Genomic DNA, 23,424 nt, shown 5'->3' on the forward strand with positions numbered 1-23,424 from the left:
GTAAATTCACACTGATGATGGCGGTTAATGATCTGTTGGCCCTTAGAGACAGTCTTGGGGCTGGTCTTGGGCACCTCATTAGTTAATTGAGGTTTACTTGGCTCGCAACAGGACTGAAAAGTCAGAGAACACCGAGGGAGGTGGGGAGCGGGAAAAGCTGGGACTCAAGGTGAGGCTGAAGTGATAGGATGCAAAACAGCTGGTCCAATGGGAAGTGAGTTTGGACCCAGAATAAAAACTGTTCAATGCAACCCTGATTTTTTTTTTTTTTTTAAGATGTGGACCATTTTTAAAGTCTTTATTGAGTTTGTTACAATATTGTTTCTGGCTTTTTGGCCCAGAGGCATGTGGGATCTTAGTTCCCTGACCAGGGGTCGAACCCACACACCCTGCATTGGAAGGCATGGTCTTAACCACTGGACCACAAGGGAGGTTCCCAACCCTGAGGTTTTGAAGGCTGAGCTCTTGAGGGATTGACTGATTTTTCTTCTTACACTTCGGTATTGACTAAAGAGTTTGGGCTTCATGATTTTTACTTCAAAATTTCACTAAAGTGGCATGCTGTGTGTGTGTTCACACACACATCCGTGTGATTATTCCCTGTCCATATAGATATACACGACAGTGTATTTCACCATCTTTCTCATCTTGGATACACACAGAACCCATCCATAGCATATGCCTAGGAAGTCTGGCAGGGGCCTCCAGAAAACACTCAACATGAGAAAGAGATGAGTATGTCTATTTTGCTTCATCAGCTTAAAATGTGAATTGCTAATTCCATGTGGTCAGGAGCACCTGCTGTTTCTGATGTAGATGAGGAGCCTGGACAAGTGGGCAGATGAGATAAACCAGACATCACCCTGGTGTCCTGGTAGTTTTCATCTAAGAGGGACAACAGTGGGTACAACTGTGTGATAAAGTTTACAAAAGAGAGGGCTTCCCTGGTGGCTCAGTGGTAAAGACCTTGCCTGCCAATGCAGGAGATGCAGGTTCAATTCCTGGTCCAGGAGGATCCCACACACCTCGGGGTATCTAAGCCTGTGTGCCACAGCTACTGAGCCTGTGCTCTAGAGCCCGGGAGCCACAACTACCGAAGCCCTCGTGCCCTCCAGCCTGTGCTCTGAAACAAGAGAAGTCACCACAATGAGAAGCCTGAGTACCACAACTGGAGAGTAGCCCCTGCTCGCCACAACTAGAGAAAAGCCCATGCAGCAACGAAGACCCAGCACAGCCAAAAATAAATAAATAAAGTTATATAAAAATAGAGTCTATGAAAGAGAAAGCATTCTGTGTGCTAATTAGAGCCCAGCTTTAGCAGATTACTCTGTGAGCAGCAGGAAGGACCTAGGAATAAGGATATTAGTGGCAGGCTGAGGATAGACCTCTAGGGCTTCTCTGAGAGGGGGCGAGAATTTGGTAACAATGAAGATGGGAGGGAAGGGACAAGGACAGTCATGGAGACAGTGGGGACCTTGGTTGGGGGTGGCTAGATTCTCTATCTTATGGGTTGTTCCCTTACTTTATGGTCAGCGTGGTGTAAGCATGCTGTTGTTAGCTGCTCAGTCATGTCTGACTCTTGGCGACCCCTCAGTCATGTCTGACTCTTGGCGACCCCATGGACTGTAGCTCACCAGGTTACTCTGTCCTTGGAATTCTCCAGGCAAGAACACTGGAGAGGGTTGCCATTCCCTTCTCTAGGGGATCTTCCCAAGCCAGGGATCGAACCCGTGTCTCCTGTATTGGCAGGTGGATTCTTTACCACTAGCACCACCTTGGAGCTGCATTTAAAATAGGGATAAAATGCATGTTATAGGGTTGTAATGAGGATTAAATGAGCTAATATATGTAAAATGCATTAACATAATGCCTGTAACATAGTAAGCCTTCAGTACATTCTAACAGCTATCATAACAATTTTCACTGTTGAATATTATAGCCACTAAAAATCCTCTTATTAAAGAAAAAGTCTTCAGAAATTGCTGACATTATAGTGTTAAGCAGGGAAAAAACAGTTTATGGAATAATTCAATTACACCCACAGCTATTCTTACATGTGTTTCTGGGTGAGATGGTAATATGAGTGCGTATGTCTGTGCTCAGTTGCTTCGGTCGTGTCTGACTCTTTTGCAACCCTATGGACTGTAGCTCGCCAGGCTCCTCTGTTCATGGGATTCTCCAGGCACGAAAACTGGAGTGGGTTGCCATGCCCTCCTCCAGGGGGTCTTCTGGACCCAGGGATCAACCTGTGTCTCTTGTGTCTCCTGCATTGGCAGGCAGGTTCTTAACCACTAGTGCCACCTGGGAAGCCCCGGTAATATGAGTACAAGTGTTTAATTGGCCCCCATCCACAATTTATTGAAGGATATTTTCAAGAAAGCATAAAACTAAGGGAGACCTGGTATTTGTGTGTGAAGCTAAACTGGTCTCATCACAATGCTAGAGATTCTGTGTCCCTCTGCATGCAGGCAGGGTTGTGTTGGAGGATGTGACATTCTGCTCATGGGAACAGATGAGGCGAGCCAGGAAATCAGGGAGAACCCTGACAAAACCTCCCAGGTGCCCCCCTCAGAGTGAGGACAAGGGACACAGCACAAACTTGATCTAGAATTCAAAAAGAATACTCAAAAATTCTGTGTCCAGAGAAAGTGTCATTAATGTGTGAGGAAGACAGAAAGATATTCTCTTATTTCAAGGGCCCTGACAGAATTCGATTCTTATTCCTAATAAAATAACCTGACTTCTGGAGAACTGGATCAGTCAAGAATGGAAAAGTTATGGTTCCACAGGACCACTGGTTAGCAGAAAAAGTGGTTAAACATACAGTATCTGAATTATTGTTAATATGAGGACATGGTTTAACAGAAATATGGAAATTAATGTCTAAAAGAGACAGATCATAGAAAATCTAGTAATAGGAATATTAGCTGAGGAGGATAAACCATTAACAAAAATGTAAAGGTAGGCAGAATGAGGTGGAGGAATTAAAGGTAAGCAACATTTTGTATATGTGGAGGGGCTCCATAGACTCAAGCAATTAGGAAAAGCAAAATATTTTCAGAGAAAGTCAGAGGTACTATTCTAAATTAAAATAGAGTGTTCATCTTCCTAGTCACTAGAGAAAATATATATACATTAAAAACCTATTAGACATACAAGGAGCATGTGGAAGGGTAAATTTATAGCAGCAATTATGTAGAAAATATGTTAAATAATATGATCAAAAAGATATATTAAATAATACATTTAAAGCATTTCCCATGGAACACAGACAAGACTAATATGAATTCACAAAAAAACTTAATAAATTCCAAAAGGCAGATATTCTATACACCACCTTTTTTAATCCAGTGCAATTAATTAGAATAAATAATTAACAATTTAATACTCAATCACCTAGAAATCTTAGGATATTCTCTTTGGAACTAAAGGAAGACAAAATTAGAAATAGGACTGTTCAGAAAGTGTAACAAAGTTGGTGTCGGTGGTGGGGTTACTGTGTGGAGAGTCATAAATAGGAGATTAGAAATTTTAAGCAAATACTATAATAAAATCTATGCTAAAACATTTAAAACCTTAATGAAATGCATGATTTCTTTTTAAAAAATAATTTTATGTATTATATTTTGTTTTTGGCTGTGCTGGGTCTTCATTGCTGCACGGGCTTTTCTCTAGTTGCAGTGAGTGGGGGCTACTCTCTAGTTAAAGTGCGTGAACTTCTCATTGCAGTGGCTTCTCTTGTTGCAGAGGGTGGGCTCTAGGGCGTACAGGCTTCAGTAACTGTGGCACAGGGGCTCAGTAGTTGCAGTTCCCAGGCTCCAGAGCACAGGCTCAATAGTTGTGGTGCACAGGCTTAGTTGTTCTGCAGCATGTGGGATCTTCCCAGATGAGGGATTGAACCTGTGCCTCTTGCATTGGCAGGTGGATTCTTTACCACTGAGCCACCAGGGAAGCCTGAAATGCATGACCTTTTGATGGCTGATGGCTATGTGGTGTCAGTAGCATGAGACTGCAGTATCTTGAATGGGAGGAGTCTATGAGCCATCCATGTGGACATTTCCAGCCAATACTTGGAAAAATAAGGCTGACTCTTGGGCAAGTTACCTGAACTGCAGATAAAGATTTGTGACAGGATGTAGCTTGACATGGGAATCATGTGGGCACTCATGAGGTTGCTGAGGAAGAAGGTATAGGCAAGCAGAAGACTGCCTTGGCCACAAGAAACATCAGCATTTCTTGTTGCCTTGGCAACAAGAAGCATCAGATGGACAGAGGAAGAGCAGTCCTCAAGGTAGGCTGAGACGGCATGACTAGAGTGGTAGGGTGAAACAGGGCAATGTGCATTCAGGAAAGTCAGTGACTGGACATATTGCCAGCAGGAGAGTGGTGTCAAATGCTAACTTGAGTTTAAGGTAAGAATGGAAAAGTTCCTCTTGGTTTGGCTGCGATGTTATTGGTGACTTTGAAAAGAACAATTTCACTGGGGTTCTTTCTAACTTTTAGTCAAGAGATACTACCCATGCTATATAAATATTATAGTACATAGGATAAAATATAGAAAGCTTCTCAATTTATTTTTCAAAGTGGGTATAAAATAAAAATCAATCAGAAGCCAAATACACCATGCACAGTATCCCAGTTATTAATATGGGCACACAAATACCAGCAATAATAACAGTAACAGATGCTTGTTGAGGGCTCAGAATGTGCCAGGTGCCATTCTCAGTGATGTAATTGATTTCATCCCCACACCAGCAATCATAAGAAAATATTAATGAATTGCATTCAGAAATATACTGAGCAAATTATATACTGCATCCATGAGTTGCCATTTAATTGTGAAATATTGAGAAATATATTCTAAGGGGGGCTTCCCTGGTGGCTCAGAGGTTAAAGCGTCTGCCTGCAATGTGGGAGACCCAGGTTCGATCCCTGGGTTGGGAAGATCCCCTGGAGAAGGAAATGGCAACCCACTCCAGTATTCTTGCCTGGAGAATCCCATGGAGGGAGGAGCCTGGAGATTTCATATGATTGTAATTTTCTAAAATTCTAAGAATTTCTGATAAAAGCCCTTATCAAAGCATGATAACTAAAGTGAAAATGTTAGTCACTTGGTCGTGTCCAACTCTTTGCAACTTCATGGACTATAGCTTGTCAAGCTCCTCTTGTCTGTGGAATTCTCTAGGCAAGAATACTGGAGTGGGTATCCATTCCCTTCTCCAGGAGATCTTCCCAACTCAGGGACTGAACCCAGTTCTCCTGCATTGCAGGCAGATTCTTTACTGTCTGAGCCACCAGGGAAGCCCATGATATATAATATTTATAAATAAATTTAAAAAATGATAACTAATATTTATCTCAAATATCCAATATCACATTTGGTATGGAAGTGTGTCATTCCCGTTTAAAGGGGGACAGAAAGCAAGAATATCCACTATCATCCTTTTTTCAGATACTTTTTGGGAAGTTTCAGCCAATACAAGGATGACATTAAGAGAACTAAATGGAATTAATATACTTATCAAAAGAAGACAAGCTGATCATGAAGTGTAGATGCTCTGAATGTTCAAGCCTAAGAATAAACTGGAAAAAAACACATTTGTCAGGGGTTACCATTGGTTACAATCTTTTATTGCAAAGAACTGTACTGGGAACATGATATACACTGTTTCATTTAATTTTGACAGCAAACCCATGAACTAGATTTTAAACAGAAGCTCACAGAAATTAATGGTAGAGCTGGATTCAAACCCAAGATCCACTTGACTCTAAAGCTGATTCTCTTAATGACTATACCATATACTGCCACACACTACCCTTCGCACACTGCCTATGCAGACACATAAAAACCAAAGTTTTTCTAGGTGCTAGTAAAACTCGTAGAAAATGTGATGAGGGAGTAATCATATTCACAATAAAATCAACAGACAATGAAATACATAGCAAAAAAAAAAACACTTGCTACCTAAATAGTGAGCAGTACACATTTTACTGGTAGACCTAAAGATTTCGTATATTTATAGTTATGTATACACAAATACCCCCTGACCCACGTGTGTGTGTATTTGCCAGATCTTGGAGCTGGGATGGTCTTTCTACCTATAATACCTAAGAACAAATTTGGATATGTTATTGTAACATGGTGATAGAATGTTAAAAATATTAACATGTAAAGTGTTTTTACAAGTTAAAAAAGGCCTATTTCTCAAAAGAAATGAGTACAGAAAGTATTAATAAGCAGCTCATAAAAGAAGAAATCAAAATGTTCAGCAAGTATAAGAAAAAACTCTTCAATCTCACTGATGAATAAAGAAATAAGTTTAAATGACCACATGCCCTGCTGGAGGGAGTATAAATTTATATATTCTTCTAAGGAGTGACCTGACAGTATGTGTAAGTGAAAGTGAAGTCGCTCAGTCGTGTCCGACTCTTTTCGACCCCATGGACCGTGTAGCCTACCAGGCTCCTCTGTCCATGGGATTTTCCAGGCAATAGTACTGAAGTGGATTGCCAAGGCCTTAAATCTGAATCATAATTTTTGGTCTAGTAATTCTAGTTCTTGGAATTTTCCAATTGAAATAATCAAAGTTATGCACAAAGGATAATTATTGCTCTGATTTTTATAATAGTGAGAAATTAGGACCATGTTAAATACCAAACATTAGGAAGCCATTTAAATAAATTACAGACCATGTCATGGAAAAAATATGCACGAATTTTAAATAATGTTATAAAAGAATATTTAATAACCTGGGGAAAAGTTTGATATATTGTTAAATGAATAAAAAGTAGGTTATGTAACAGTGTGAATAGTATGTCTTTGAATAATTTTTAGTATGTGTGTGTGTTTAAATCTTGGAGGATATATACAAAAATGTTAACCCAGATCATCTCTAAAATTATGAGATTATGGATGATGTTATTTTTCCTTCTATATTTAAAAATTTTAATAATTTCTTTAAAGAAAAAGTGTTGCTTTGAGAATTCAAATGATAGCAACAAATATTCATAGAACATATATGCAAAAAGGAAGATTAAAAAGAAAATACACCCTCTTGTGTTTACTGCTGCCTAATGGGAGTGGAGGTGATTATTATTTTATCCTTTCTATCTTTTTCCTTTACTTTGATCACGTATTAATTTTAAAACCATAAAATTTAAGCAACCAAACTTTTAAAAAGTAAAGAAAGAGAGGAAGAAAGACAAAGGATAAAGGAATCAGTCCCCCAAAACTCTTTAGCATAGTAGAAGTGCTGAAATAAGTCCTTCATTCATTCATTCACTGTCTCACTCATTTCACAATTGCTGACAGTAAGTGCCAGCTATGTGCCAGGCACTGTCTCTAACAGTGAGAACACAGGAGCAAAGTATGTGTGAGTTCTGCTCTTATGGAACTTGCAGTATCTGATGGAGCCTGACATGAAGTGAATGTACGTGTAACAAAATGTAATTGAAAATTCTGGAATCATATTATGCATAAGAACAGAGTTTTGTAAACTCACAAAAGATTTATAGATGTATAAATATAAATATTTAAGAACATAATTAAGAAAAAGTGACATTTAGGGGAAGAATTACTAGATGATGAGACATTGGGGAAAAGGCAAGGAGGGAAGAAAGGAAAGGCATGCTGCTGCTGCTAAGTCGCTTCAGTCGTGTCCGACTCTGTGCGACCCCATACATGGCAGCCCACCAGGCTCCCCCATCCCTGGGATTCTCCAGGCAAGAACACTGGAGTGGGTTGTCATTTCCTTCTCCAATGTATGAAAGTGAAAAGTGAAAGTGAAGTCGCTCAGTCGTGTCCGACTCTAGCGACCCCATCGACTGCAGCCCACCAGGCTCCTCCATCCATGGGATTTTTCCAGGCAAAAGTACTGGAGTGGGGTGCCATTGCATGGAAAGGTATTAATACTTTATTGTCTTCAGAAGAAACTGGGATGGGATATGATTGATTGTGTAATGTTTCTGAGTAGTTGAGAGTGAGCAAAGAATGATAAGTGTGTGCACTGAAGGCAGAAATGATAAAGTAATTATAATAATCTTGACATTTGAGACATCATTCTAATGACTAAATTACTATTAATTCTAAACTTATAAATGTGAATTAACCAATGTCAATAGCAAAAATCCTTAGTTGATTGAAACAACTGTGTGAATTCTTAGAAAGATAATATCGGAACCTTTCTATTATCCATAGCAGACTTAACCAGATACCTTGCTCTATGGCCAGTTTACATCCTCAAGAAGAGGACTTTTGTTTTTCAGCATTAAATGAACCCACCATAGACTATGGCTTTCAGAGACTGCAGAAGGTCATCCCGAGACATCCTGGAGATCCTGAGAGATTAGCTAAGGTAATACACTTTGGAAAATGACATGTGAAAACCTTCTTGTAAAATTTCAGTAAACTTAGATAAACCTAGAGACTTAGGTCTCTTTAAAATTAAGTTAGGCATCCCTTGTCCGACATACAAACTTTCAGTTCTAAGATGAGTGATTTCTGGGGATCTAATGTACATCATGGTAACTATAGTTAATAATCCTATATTGTATACTTGAATAGGTCTTAACAATTATCACCACAAAATGAAAACAAAAAAGGTAATTACTGTGAAGGGGATGGAGGTGGTAACTAACATTATTGTAGTAATCATTTCACAGTATACATGTGGCTCAAATCATCATGCTTTGTAGTATCAACTTACACATGTTGTATGTCAATAATATCTCAAAAAAAGCTGGGGGGAATCAGTAAATAAAGGAGCATATAATTTCTGGAGGTGTATACTCTATAAATATTATAATATTACTATATAATGTTTTTTACAAGAGAAACTACACTTTCAACGTCCAATATAGTAACTCCCAGCTTGCTGGGCTGTTGGACCTATAAGATGAAGCTAGTCCAAATTGAGATGTACTATAAAACATGCACCAGATTGAAAAGACTTAGTATGAAAAAAAAAGAATACAATCTGTCTCATTAATTACATGTTGAAATGATAATATTTTGCATGTATTGGGTTAAATAAAATATAATAAAAATTAAATTAGGCCTTGAAATTGGGCTAAGCTTGAGGTACAAGATGCTCATAAAATATCTACTAACTATGGAATATGTTATGATGAATCTCTGAGCAAATACAAAATCTGAAAATTTGGACCTGTGAGTATTCAACTTATAAAACACTGCCAACTTCATGAAAAATAAATAATTGAAAAATTGTCTGAAAGTGTAAGTTCCAATTCATTTTTATTTAAATGTAATTTTATTTACCCATTATTACAGGGACATATTAATCCACAATCAAGTATTCACTGAGGGCCCAGTACATACACAGATATTCATGGAAGTGAAAAACACCCATATATTAACAAATTTCTATAAAATGAAAATATCATGTATGAAACGAGATGCCAGTCCAGGTTCAATGCACGATACTGGATGCTTGGGGCTAGTGCACTGGGACGACCCAGAGGGATGGTATGGGGAGGGAGGAGGGAGGAGGGTTCAGGATGGGGAGCACATGTATACCTGTGATGGATTCATTTTGATATTTGGCAAAACTAATACAATTATGTAAAGTTTAAAAATAAAATAAAATTAAAAAATAATAATAAAATAAAATAAAATTGAAAAAAAAATGTATCCCTTTTAAATGAACTTGCTCACAAAAATTCTATTGTATATCTGGCCCATTATTTTCACTTTCTTTATTTAAAATCACATCAGTTTATTAGGTATTGATTAATGAGAAATTATGAAGTTTCAACATTTACATTTGCCCTTAAAGCACAAACATTACAAAATTCCATCTTCTCTTTTCTGTAGTGAGTGAAATTCAAGTACTGCAGTTGCTGCTCCATTGCACCTTTATTTTCCTCTCAGAAAAATCCCCAGCCCCCCCATTAAATTAGATGATATCTGGAAAGTAGGTTAATAGCAATTTAAAAGGCTGTTAAAAACAGGAGGTGGAAAAGACACAATGAGAGGAAAGGGATTACTGATTACTAATTCTCTCTGGTTAAAGTGAACAGGGGGAAATATTATTGAAAGAATTCATCTTTATTAGAGTAAAATTTTGCAGAAGGCATTGCCAAGATCATTTCAGGACTCTGGACAACTCCTTGGCAAGCGGTTTGACTCAGGCCAGTCAATCAATTTGAGAATATTTGGTTAATTAGAGTACCAGATTTTTTTTAATGGAATAGTCTGAAAGTAGTTTTTAATGGAACTCCCATGACATTACTAATGTTAACCGACTCCACCCTTAATCTGGTTGCTTTTTGTCTTGGTAGCCCAGCTCTTTATGGAGCCTTTTCAGTGAGATGAATTTCATGCAGATACATATTTATAGAGGAGTTTATATGTGTTATTATTTATTTTCTACCTGTCAAAGTGAATAGAAGACATCATGGCTAGTGACTTACATTTTAGGGGAATACCTGGACTTTTGATTTTTGTAGGTAATTTTCCTTTGTGTTGGCCAGTTGAGGTTTTACCTTTGCTGATACCCAGCTTTCTTTTCTTTTTCCAGGAAATGCTATTGAAAAGAGCGGCAGATCTGGTGGAGGCGCTCTATGGAACACCACACAATAACCAGGTTAGAAGTTCACATCTCACACTCTCTTGAGATTGATTCTTTTCTTTTCTTTTTTTTTTTTTAATTCAAGTATACTGATCCTGGGCTGGGAAGATCCCCTGGAAAAGGGAAGGGCTACCCACTCCAGTATTCTCGCCTAGAGAATTCCATGGACAGAAGAGCCTGGCGGGTTGCAAAGAGTTGTAAAGAGTCAGACGCAACTGAGCAACTCGCTTTTTTCACATAGTTTATGTAGTTGATTAAGCCCAATTCCTCACTTGATAGTTCAAATGGGAAAGAATCCACCTGCCGGTGCAGGAGACACGGGAGACATGGGTTCGATCCCTGGGTGGTGAAGATCCCCTGGAGGAGAATATGGCAACCCACTCCAGTATTCTTGCCTGGGAAATCCCTTGACAGAGGAGCCTGGTGGGCTACAGTCCATGGGGTCAGAAAGAGCTGGGCACAACTGAACACACACCTGCCAGCACAGCTGATTTACAATGTTGTGTTAGTTTTAGGTGTGCAGAAAAGTGATTCAGGTATACACACACATATATATCTTTTTTCAGATTATTTTTCCTTCCAGATTATTATAAAATATTGAGTATAGTTTGACTCCTGTTGCTCAATACAAACACTCACCTCCACCTGCCATTTTGTAGGACATCATTTTGAAGCGAGCCGCGGACATCGCTGAAGCCCTCTACAGTGTCCCCAGGAATCCCAGCCAGATCCCAGCTCTCTCCAGCTCCCCGGCTCACAGTGGCATGATGGGCATCAATTCCTATGGCAGCCAGCTCGGGGTCAGCATCTCAGAGTCAACACAGGGAAACAATCAAGGTACTGCCTTTCTCAGACTCAAAATACAAACATCTTATGCATTTAAAAGATTGGCTCTGCTGGAGTTGAAAGAAGTGAATGTTTGATTCTTATGTCATGAAAAGAGTGTGTCCTACTCACAACCAGACAAATCAAAATGATTGCCTGAGGAAACCCAGAAAAAATGCTCCATCAAAGTGATTCAAAGTACCAGAGAGGGTGCAACTCTCTCTCTGAGCCCGCCTGTGTGTCTATCCATACTTGTTTTCCTCCTAATAAACACTTTACTAGTCTCACGACTCAAAAAAAAAGAAAATGTGTCCCAGATAAGCAATGCAGTAATTGGATTATCTCAACATTAGATGTATTGTTAGAGTTTCAGCTTTTTAAGTACCAGGTAGAATACTTCAATGGAAATATTTAAAGATACGATGAAGTATTATGAATTTAGAAGAGTTTAGGCTTACTGCAGCCAGATATACAGGTATTATTTGAATAAAATGTACACTTCTGTTATTGTAATCATCAAAATGAATAATGGAAAGAAGCAGAGTTATTGCCATTATTGTTACCTGCACCCAAATTACTAGTACCAAGGGTGGGTGGCTTATATTTGTTTGGTAACCTCTGTTTGTATATTATCTCATATATGAATATATACAAATGTATGCAAATAAATGGGAAACTCAGGTGGCTCAGTGGTAAAGAATCCGCCTGCCAATGTAGGAGATGTAGGAGATGCAGGTTCGACCCCTGGGTTGGGAAAGATCCCCTGGAGGAGGAAATGGCAACCAACTCCAGTATTTTTGCCTGGGAAATTCCATGGAAAAAGGAGCCTGGAAGCTTCAGTCCACGGGGTCACAAAGAGTCAGACACAACTTAGTGGCTGAGCGCACACATACATATAGATACAAATATATATAGACAGCAACACAGCTAACTGTGCTTTCATATGTAAAACATATTGTGTAAAGATTTTAGTCACTGAGATTGATTTCATTAAGGTGCTACATTTATCATAAGTCATTTTTTAAAAGGAGTAAATGTTTCTGCTGATATCCCTAACTTTGGGATCATTTTACTTCTAATTTTATTCATCCATTACAAGGGAATTCCTCACTCTCATGCCCAGGGCAAGTTCTTCTGACAGAAATGTGGGTGGGACATTATTACCTTTTGTCCCCCCAAATTTGTGTCATTTCTTTAATACCTTTAGAGGCAGTTATCCAACATGGGTTAGTTCAGGCTAGATTAGGTGATGTCTCTGCTAGGGTTTCAGAAATATGGGGAGAAGCAATTCCGCTTATGGACTGGCTCTCCCTTGCATTCCATTGCTGATGCTTCCAAGTCTTTGGACAGCCCATTTAGATGAACTTGTCAATGCATTTTGAAAACACACCCCACCTCACCCAACAGGGCACAGTAACAACTTCAAACTTCTATAGCTGTGATCAGTAGAATGCTAGTGGCCCTTGCGATGTTACTAGAACTCCTTTCCTTACCACACCCAGAAAAGATGCTCTGGTGCGTGAAATTTGGGAAACACTAGGTTAGCAAAGTTAAACCAGTTTATTTATTCTCTGTTGTTGCTCAGTCCCTAAGTCATAGCCAACTCTTTGTAACCCCATGGACTGCAGCACAACAGGCTCTCTATTCTTCACTGTCTCCTGGTCACTGTCTCCTGGAGTTTGCTCAAATTCATGTCCATTGAGTTGGTGATGCTATCTAACCGTCTCATCTCTCCCACCCCCATCTCCTTTTGCCTTCAATCTTTCCAAGCATCAGAGTCTTTTCCAATGAGTCAGCTCTTTGCATCAGGTGGCCTAATTATTGGAGCTTCAGCACCATATATGAATCTTCAATGAATGGCCACCGTATGCACCATCTTCCAACCTTCATTTGACCAGAGAATGCTTTTCTCAGTGACACCCATCAAGTATCTCAGGGGGCTTTAGTGTTACATGAGATATGATTTGGGAGATGTCACTGCACACTGCCCCTTAGTCAACCACTCCTTAGTGTGAGTTGGAGATGTTGACTGCAAATGGGAAAGAGGAGGAAGGTTTTGTGCAGAATGGGGAAGAGATAGGAAGGTATGACAAGTCTGAAGACAAACTGCAGACTTCCCCCTCCAGCCCACAGTCAGCCTGGTGGAATTCTACAGACTGGGAGCTTTGTGCACCTACGCTGCCATATTTGGTCTCTGCTGTGTGTGTGAGTGCGCCTGAGCGTACAGGCTCATTTATCTGGGCTTTTCTTTGTTGTCCAGGATACATCCGCAACACGAGCAGCATCTCTCCACGGGGCTATTCTTCCAGCTCCACCCCCCAGCAGTCTAACTACAGCACCTCCAGTAACAGCATGAATGGCTACAGCAACGTCCCCATGGCCAACCTGGGTGTTCCAGGGTCACCGGGATTTCTCAACGGCTCCCCCACCGGCTCCCCTTATGGAAGTAAGTGCCTTGTTCCTCAGGCCAGCTCTCCCTGCCTCTCTGTCCCTGGGTTTTACTGTCTAGCCTTTTAAGAGACAGTAGCGTATCTGCATTTTAGACTCACGGAGGCGTGGTCCAATTTCCTGATGAAACATCCTTCCTGCCATTTGTTCGTCTCCTTTAGTGGACTTGGGCTTATTGGTTTGTGCTGTGCTATGTTGCTAAGTCGCTTCAGTCATATCTCTTTGTGATCCCATGGACTGTAGCCCACCAGGCTCCTCTGTCCATGGGATTCTCTAGGCAAGAATACTAGAGTGGGTTGCCATGCTCTCTTCCAGAGGATCTTCCCAACCCAAGGATTGAACCTGTGTCTCCTGCTTTGGCAGAGGGTTCTCTACCACTAGCACCACTTACTCAAAGCCTTTCAAGAGAAAGAAAAGGAGTGAAACTATTTATTCCCTTTTTACAGAGGAGCAATAGATGTGATTTGTGTGGATGGGAATGAGGAATTAAGACTCCATTTCAGTTAACATGCTGTATGCTTTTTTTAAAAATTATATATATATATATATATTTTAAATTTAAATTTATTTAATTGGAGGCTAGTTACTTTACAATATTGTATTGGTTTTGCCACACATCAACATGAATCCACCACGGGTATACATGTGTTCCCCATCCTGAACCCCTTCCCCGCTCCCTCCCTGTACCATCCCTCCGGGTCATCCCAGTGCACCAGCCCCAAGGATCCTGTATCGAACCTGTATACTTTTAAAAAATTTATTTGGCCATGCTAGGTCTTCATTGTGGCACACAAGATCTTCAGTTCCTTGACCAGGGGTCATTGAACCTGGGTCCCCTCCACTGGGGCCGTGGAGTCTTAGCCACTGGACCACCAGGGAAGTCCTTCTTCCTTAGGCACTTTCAGATATAGTGTTTTATTTAATCTTCACAAGAACTCTCTGAGGTCAGTATTACTTTCTTGTCATCGGCAAGGAAGTTTAGGTACCCAACAGTTAACTGACTTACCCAAGATCACATAGCTAGGATATAGCAGGGCAAGAATCTGGACAGAGCAGATAGCTTCAGTTTTTCTGTGTAACACATCATCTCCCTTCTCACTTTGCTACATGGCTCTTACCTCCCTTATGTACCTCCAGAGAGATGGAACTTGACTGCTGGTGACTGTGAAATATATGGAGGCAGAAGCTCTTAGTCCTAATCTGTGAATTAACTGCAAGCTAGATGTACTGTGTGCATGCTAAGTTGCTTCAGTCGTGTCCAACTCTTGGTGACCCCATGGACTGGAGCCCACCAGGCTTCTCTGTCTGTGGGATTCTCCAGGCAAGAACACTGGAGTGGGTTGCCATGCTCTCCCTCTAGGGGATCTTCCTGACCCAGGGATCGAACTTGTGCTTTTTACATCTCCGGCATTGGCAGGCAGGTTCTTTACCACTAGTGCCACCTGGGAAGCCTAAGATGTTCTAGGAAGTTATGAAAACTCATTTGCATGGAACCGGGGGCCAAACTGGGGCCTTGTAGAATCATCCCAGGAGGCTGAGAGAAGATGCTTTTCATACCCCAGATAGGGACCACTTCAGGGCAGAGGATAAGCCGTCCTGTAGAGTCTGAAGATTGAGTGGTGTGTCCGTGAAATGCCACAGCTGATTGCAAGGCTCTCCTGAGAGTCCTCTGTGCAGCTCTCTCTGCTGAGAGTTCTAGTGCAGCTCAGGACATAACGTGCTCAGGTCTGGAGGCCACCGCTCTTAGTTTTAAGGCCTCTGGTTCCCTGCGGACACCCGCCTAGGAGGTATTTCTGGATTATCTGTTTGATTCATTACACTCAGCACTCTGCTCTGTGTGGTGAAGATACAGTAACAAGTCGCAGAGGTAGCAGAGGTTGGTTCTTCCAGGACAACGAAACTCTTGTTATTGTAGATGTTACTGAAAGACTGTGTGGGGGAGTCTGGCTGCTCACCTCTCAGAAGCCAATAAACAGCCCAGGTTGGTGGAAAGGAAAATTTGCTTTATTTCAGATGCCGGCAACCGGATGGGGTTGGGGGAGGGTGGCACACGTCTGTCCAAAGGCTGACTCCACCACCCCTCCTCCCACTGGGAAGCATTGGGTCAAGAGCATTTATAGACAGAAGGTGGGCAGGGTCAGGGGACAAGACTAAACCTAGAAACAGTAGTCAGCTCTGACAGGTCAGCTTCAGATTGGTCCGTGGTGGTCTGACCAGCATCATCTTGGTTGTTTCAGGTACAGTTAATCTTTACTTCTAGGGTCCATTTGTTCCCATTTCTCTGTGGCCAGTTGTCAGAATTGTGGCAGTGCATGTCCTGGGTACAGTCCAGTCATCACATAGTAAACTTCTCCACCTGGTGTTTCAGTATCTTTAAGACAGTTCACAGGATAGGGCTCAGAATATTATCTATGGCCCTTGAGAAAGAACTGAAAGTCCTTGACTATGCTTAATGACTACATTATTATTATTTAGTGTTCTCTATTTTCCTTTGTTTCCACATTTCTCTGATTAAACTTATTCTTTGATTAAAGTTTTCCACAGTCAAAAAGGCAGGCAGAGGACATGGAGTGGAAGGGCCGTTTCACAGACATGCGTTCTGCGTTGTGACCTGTCAGATGGTCCAGGTCAGTTAGATCAGAGGGACTGAGGAAAACAAATGGTTCTTTGCTTCATTTATTTCCTTGCTTGTTTTTACCTTCTCTTGTTCCAAAAATGTATGGGGGGAATATTAATAGTCATATGAGCAGTATGAAAGTATAAAATGGAAACTAGAAGAAACGGATAGAAGAAAAAAAACATGGATAGGAAAATTAGATGAATCCAAGGGTTAGTGTGGATGCCTTTGGGTCTGTTCAAGGGAGTCATTAACTTGGTTCAGAGGCTTACAACAGCGGTCCCCAACTTTTTTGGCACCAGGGACCAGTTTCTTGGAAGACAGTTTTTCCATGGACTGGGGGGGGGGGCAGGGAATGGTTTCGGGTTGATCCAAGCACATTATACTTATCGTGGACTTTATTTCTATCTTGCAGCAATCTCAGGATATTCCACTTTGATTTTAGGGTTAGGGTTCACACTCCTATGAGAGTCTAATGCCGCCACTGCTCTGACAGGAGGCAGAGCTCAGGTGGTAAGGCAAGCGATGGGGAGCGGTTGTAAATACAGAGAAGCTTTGCTCCCTTGCTGTTGCTCATCTCCTGCTGTGCAGCCCAGTTCCTAACAGGCCATGGACCAGTACTGGTCCTGGGGATTAGGAACCCCTGGCTAACAAGATGGTAAGGCAAAGAGAGAAACACTATTTGTTATAAAATTCTATGTCCACACATTAGTAGTAATAGTAGTAGTCAAAGCTCAGGAGAAACTTGATTTTTCAGTGGCTGAGACCTTGGAGAGATTCTCCCATGCATCCGTGTGGAGAGTGGACCCCATGTGCAGAAGGGACCACATCTTAATAGCCCCTACGAGGGATGCAAGGGCAGAAGAACCACTGTGTAAATAACGTCCCATGATAACGGTCACAACAATACAAGTAATTTACAATTACATTCAACCTTACAGCCTAACAAGCATGCTCACACATGAGTCCAGTCAGATCTTCACAATAACCTTATGAAAGGGGCTTCCCAAGTGGTGCTAGTGGTAAAGAATCCACCTGCAATGCAGGAGATGCAAGAGACATGGGTTTGATCCCTGGGTTGGGAAGATCCCCTGGCAGAGGACATGGCAACCCACTCCAGTATTCTTACCTGGAGAATCCCATGGACAGTGGAACCTAGTGGGCTACAGTCCATAGGGTTGCAAAGAATCAGACACAATTGAAGTGACTGAGCATTCACACATGGATATAATAATTTATTATGTGTATATAATTAAAATATTTATATAATTATATTCATTAATATAATTTACTTTACTAGTATCATCATCATTTTTCCTTCTAAGATATGAAGGGTTATTAACTGACTTACTCAAGGGCTCATGGCCAATAAACAGTAAAAAATGGGGCTAGAACATGTGTCATCAGATCCAGGATATCATGTTTTTAAATTATTCAATCATATTAAAGATATTTCATGTATTTATAGCATACTATTGAGCTGAGCCATAGGAAACTATCTCTTTTTGATGTCCCAAAATGTGCAATTTCATTATGGTCATACATTTATGAATAAAATGTGTATGTTAGGTTGAACTATGTGAAACTGTCATTTTTGTAGATCAAAAATAGTTAATATAGGGACTTTCCTGGTGGCCCAGTGGTTAAGACTGTGTGCTCCCAATGCAGGGATCATGGGTTCAATCCATGGTAAGGGAACTAAGATCCCACATGCACATGGCATGGCCCCCCCCACAAAAAAAAAGGTTAATATAACAATGTAGGGTTAAGTGTGGTAATGAGGGAGGGAGAAAGAGGAAAGTAAGACAGGAAGGGGTGGGTGGGGTGTGGATGGACAGAGAGACAGTGAATGGATGAATAAAATTGCCCATCAGATGTTGATGGTATGATGTTTCTTACTAGATAATTCATTCAATAGGAAGGGACCCTTCCCATCCCAGCCAGTGACCACTTCGTCCACTGTCCTTTCTTGATCACTCAATCCCACTGCTACAAGAAAACAGTAACACCCCAAGTCTTCAAATCACCCATTAAAACAAGAAAGCATCCACAAATAGGAAGGCTCCCTGCCCAAAGGAAGGGAAACACATTAGATAAGGTCCTCTTGTATTTCCTACTGGGTCTGTGAGACCCCTTTCACCTTCCTTTTTTGAGGGAAGGTCTGAAGGAATTGCAGACGTGGAATGGGATTCCAAACAATGCATTCTATTACAATAAAATTCCATTCTGTGAAAAAACTGAATACCCCATGGAGTCCATTACAATAGCACATGACCTGTATTTCTACCCACCTAAGTCTCAAATTCTCTGGGAAATACAAAAAAGAAAATAAAAGGCTCAGGGGATACCATTTCATCAGTTCAGTTGCTTATGTCTGAAAACACCCTTCTCTGATTTTTCATTTTATTTTTTAAACTAGTCTGATGTGGCCAGGGTGTGCCATGGAGCAATCACTTGCCAGAGACGTTAAAAAAGAAATAAAGTCAAGCCTCTTGGTCAAGTTGACTTGCTTTTGTGGCCAATGCAGCGTATCAAAACCCTGCATCTTCACTGCTTTTGCTCTCACACCACTTCAAAAATGGCCAAACAGATGTTTTTTCAATTTCACATACAAACTTCACTTCCTGGCGGTAGTGGTGTGTGCCAAGTTCCAGCTCAGTGCAAGTTTTTATGGCTGAATTCTAAACCCCTGACAATAGGGGGTTATAATGAAATGCTGACAGACCCCTTCACGCCAACAAATGCAATGGCTCGATGCAAAGAAGGATGTGTGCCCAGTGAGTTCCAGCTGGAACCGTGTGAGCCAATCAATCCTAAGAAGCAGAAAAGTGGTTTTTCCTGAACTCCCCATGTTCACAAGAGATTTCTGGGCCAGAAGTACTGGCCTTTCCTTTGGTCTCTATCCGCAGAGAGAGGTGTCCAGAGAAATTTTCAAGTATGCATGATCAACTTTCCTAAAACGGTACATACTGGTGTCCCCAAAGATGTTCTACTCAGCAAGCTTGCAACTCCCAAGGGAACCACTTCTTCCAAAGTTGAATAGTTACCAAGTGGTGCCAAGTTTGAAACAGAATCCATACAGACAGAATCCAACCTGTCCACAGGGATTCTTTTTTTAAAAAAAATTATTTATTTTTAATTGGAGGATAAATTGCTTTACAATTTCGTGTTGGTTTCTGCCATACATCAACATGAATCAGCCATCAGTATATACATGTCCCCTTCCCTCTTGAAACTCCTTCCCAAGTCTCACCCCATCCCACTCCTCTAGGTCATCACAGAGCACCCAGTCTGAGCTTTGCAGGGACTCTTACTTCACTTACATACATAGTCTTGGACTGTGCCTCAGGCCTCAGGGTTTTCATATTTTCAAAAATAAATATCAAGACGTTTTTTCTATTGTAGAGTATTAAATGATTATGTAGAACATTTAGAACACAGATGATGATAGCTTTTATTGTATTATTATTTAAAAATATTTATTCATTTATTTTGCTGCATTGGGTCTGTGTTGCTGCTTGGGCTTCCTCTAGTTGTGATGAGCAGGGGCTACTCTCTAGCTTTGGTGCACAGGCTTCTCATTTCAGTGACTTCTCTTGCTGTGGACCACGGGCTCTAGAGTGCAGGCTTTAGTAACGGTGGCTCACGGGGCTTAGCTGCGTCAAGGCGTGTGGGATCATAGCTCCTGGATCAGGGATCCAACCTGTGTCCCAAGCATTGGCTAGTGCTTTCTCAACCACTTGACCACCAGGAAAGTCCTGACAATAGCTTTTAAAAGAAAGCATTACTCCTGCCATTAAAACAAAACAAAACAAACAAACAACAAAAACACCTTGTTAATACTTTGGTGTGTTTCTATTGTCTTTTTGTTCAGAAAGGGGGAAAAAATCATAGGACAAGGAGTTGAACATGACTTGGCAACTAAACAAAATGACAATTGTAACCTCATTATAGAGGCTTTGAAAAGCATTTCTAGATAAAAAGAAAACAAAATGATACACTTTATTTCTTTGCAGAGGTAACCAGTGGTAACTTTCAAAGTAAGCCTTGCAGTCATGGATACATATATTTTGAAAACTGCAGCATCTGCTCTGATGCACAGCTAATGGGCTTCTGTCATAAGATGAATGAAAAAGAAAGTAGAAGAAAAATGACAAAATTCTCAAAGTCACAGATATGAAGCTAGGCTCCATAAAATTCATCAGTGATATAGACCTGTGTTCTAAGAATGGAAAACAGATATTAGGAGTGACATTTACATTGCAGAGTTACCTACAATCAACAAGGTTTTCCCAGGAATTTGTAAATTTATTGGTGCTTTGCTTTTTTTTTTGTAGCAGAAAGGTTAACAGGTAACCTTGTTTACAGGCAATTAAGCCTTAGATTGAAGAGAAATGTTAATGTCAGGAAAGCTATTATGTCTATTGCTAAGGATTGTATTATTTTTTACCAAAGAAATAAGAGATTTTTCCATTTGTTTCTTTTAACAGCTTTTACTGTTTTCTGCTACATCAAAAGTCATACATATTCATTATAGAAAATTTTGAAAATATAGATGAGTAAAAGGAAGAAATTCAAAATTTTCACAATCCTGTCTGCTAGATAATGTCATTAAAAATTTGGGTGTGGGAATTCCCTGGCAGTCCAGTGGTTAGGACTCCGATCTCTCACTGCGGAGGCCCAGGTTCAGTCCCTGATCATGGAACTAAGATCCAACAAGCCACATGATACAGCCAAAAAAAAAAAAAATTGGATGCCTATCACATCCTATTACACTTTTGTTTTGTATGTTTTTTTTAAAAGTAAAAGTGGGTTCATTGTCTGTATTATTACGTGTTCTGCTTTACTCATCTGAGGATGCATATCTTTCCATGCCATTAAACACTCTTCTTTAATCTTAGTTTTAACGTTTGCCTAGTGTTCCATTTCATGGATTTAATATAGTTTATCCTATTGCTAGTCATTTCACTTATTTCCCAGTTTTTCATGATTATAAAAATGTCCTTGGATTTTTTTTTTTTTTTGCACATTTATGATTACCTCCTTGGAATTAATTTCTGGAAATTAAATTACTGGGTTAAAAGACATGGACGTTTTCAAATACTTTGATACATATTACCAAAGTTCCTCCAGAGAGGTTAGCACTCCCCTTAGAAAAGGAGAGTATCTGTTTCCCTGCCCTCTTAATTTTTTCTTAATCTTTATCAATTTGGCAAGTGGAAAATAACATCTCATTACTGTTTTAATTTGCATCTGATTACTAATTGGTCTGACCATTTATAGGTCTATAAAGGCCTTTTGGTTATTTTCATTTTTCCTTCTGTGACATTTCTTTTCATGTCCTTTGCCTATTTTTCTATTGGGACGTTTCCTGATTAGTTTATAAAAACCTATTAGCTACTGAGGATCTGGATATATCTAAATAAATTATGAAAAATATTTTTCCTAATTTGTCATTTGCCTTTTCTGTATGTGTCATAGAAATTTTTTGTTACATGACAAATCTATCTTATGATGTTCTGTTTAGGCTTTGGGGTGGAAAGGATGAGGTAAATTATATAACTTCCTCATTTTTCTACTAGCTCCTTTATAATTTTTTTTTTTAAAATAACCCTTTAATCTATTTAGATTTATTTTTGGGTTTAATATGAGGATGCACTCTAAATTTTGTCTCCAAATGGCTAGTGTATTGTTCCTATGTGTTTATTTCCCCACTAATTTGAAATGTCACCTTTATTAAGTTTTAATTCTCCTATATATCCAGATCTACTTCTGGACTCTATTTTCTCCAAGGATTTGTCTGTCTATGTCTATGCTGGTATAACACTGATTTCATTGGTATAGATCTATAATAAGTTTTAATATCTGTTAAGATATTAAGGCTTCTTTAAAAAAATTTAAATGAAACTTCTGGCTCTTACAGCATTTTTTAAAATAAACATAGAAATTATGTTTGCTAACATATGCATATTAAAATTCCTTTTAGGATTTTTATTATAAACATATTAAATTTTAAATTTGTATATAATCTGACATTTTGCAAAAATTTTGTTTAAAATATTTTAAATGGGCACTTTGCAGCTCTGTGTTTATCCAACTCTGCAGCAATTTTATGTCACTTGGTGAAGTCTGAGATGACTCCTTTCCCACTGAGAGGTGGCCACGCTAATAAGCATGCTTTAGGATCTGTTACTAGAAATGACTCATATGCTGAATATAAATGGAATTAAGTATATGTATGCATGTGTGTGTGTGCCTAATTCACATTATAAAAACTCTCCTCTCTCATGCTGTATGAGGGGAGATTCTGCTATTGCAGACCCAGAAACCAAGGCACCATTTTGGTACCCGCATGGATCACACGGTATGGCAGAGACTGGATGGTGGTCAGAATCAGGGGTTTCCACGTAGCAGCTTTCCTTTGGCCTCTAATTCCGTGCCTTACAGAAAGAGGAGAGGTCCCAGCCACTCACCCTGTGCACACACACACATTTCATTGATGCTAAAACCAAGGCTAGAGAGGAGACTGACTTGAACCTGAGAATAAAATTCATTCTCCAGGCTTAACCCTGTATCCTCTTCCATGTGCATGCATGCTAAGGTGCTTCAGTCGTATCTGACTCTTTGCCACCCTGTGGACTGTGACCCCACTAGGCTCCTCTGTCCATGGGATTCTCTAGCCAAGAATACTGGAGTGAGTTACCATGCCCTCCTCCAGGGGATCTTCCTGACCCAGGGATCAAAGTCCTGTCTCTTATGTCTTGTGTATTGGCAGGCGGATTCTTTACCACTAGCGCTACAAATACCACCAATTTTTTTCTTTTGAAGACTGGGATGTATTCCAGTGCTTCCTTTTGCATTGCCCTTTAAACCAGGACCATTTCAGGATGAGCAGTTTTTTTTTTTTAGATAAAGCTTTTTTTTTTTTTTTTTTAATTTTTTTGT

At 40.0% G+C, this 23,424-nt stretch overlaps 1 protein-coding gene across 1 annotated transcript in view; it reads left to right on the top strand.

Annotated features, from left to right (window-relative positions):
• The window catches only part of EBF2 (early B-cell factor 2), a 223,289-nt gene that overhangs the window by 188,269 nt on the left and 11,596 nt on the right, over positions 1-23,424 (top strand). Inside the window, exons 11-14 of the mRNA XM_010840164.1 lie at positions 8,266-8,354; positions 10,539-10,604; positions 11,249-11,426; positions 13,675-13,860. Of these exons, the coding sequence (XP_010838466.1) occupies positions 8,266-8,354; positions 10,539-10,604; positions 11,249-11,426; positions 13,675-13,860 (519 nt within the window). The remainder of the gene's footprint in view (positions 1-8,265; positions 8,355-10,538; positions 10,605-11,248; positions 11,427-13,674; positions 13,861-23,424) is intronic.

Source organism: Bison bison, unplaced genomic scaffold (assembly GCF_000754665.1).
Source record: "Bison bison bison isolate TAMUID 2011002044 unplaced genomic scaffold, Bison_UMD1.0 scf7180017864141, whole genome shotgun sequence".
In the NCBI taxonomy this organism is placed as follows: Eukaryota; Metazoa; Chordata; class Mammalia; order Artiodactyla; family Bovidae; genus Bison; species Bison bison.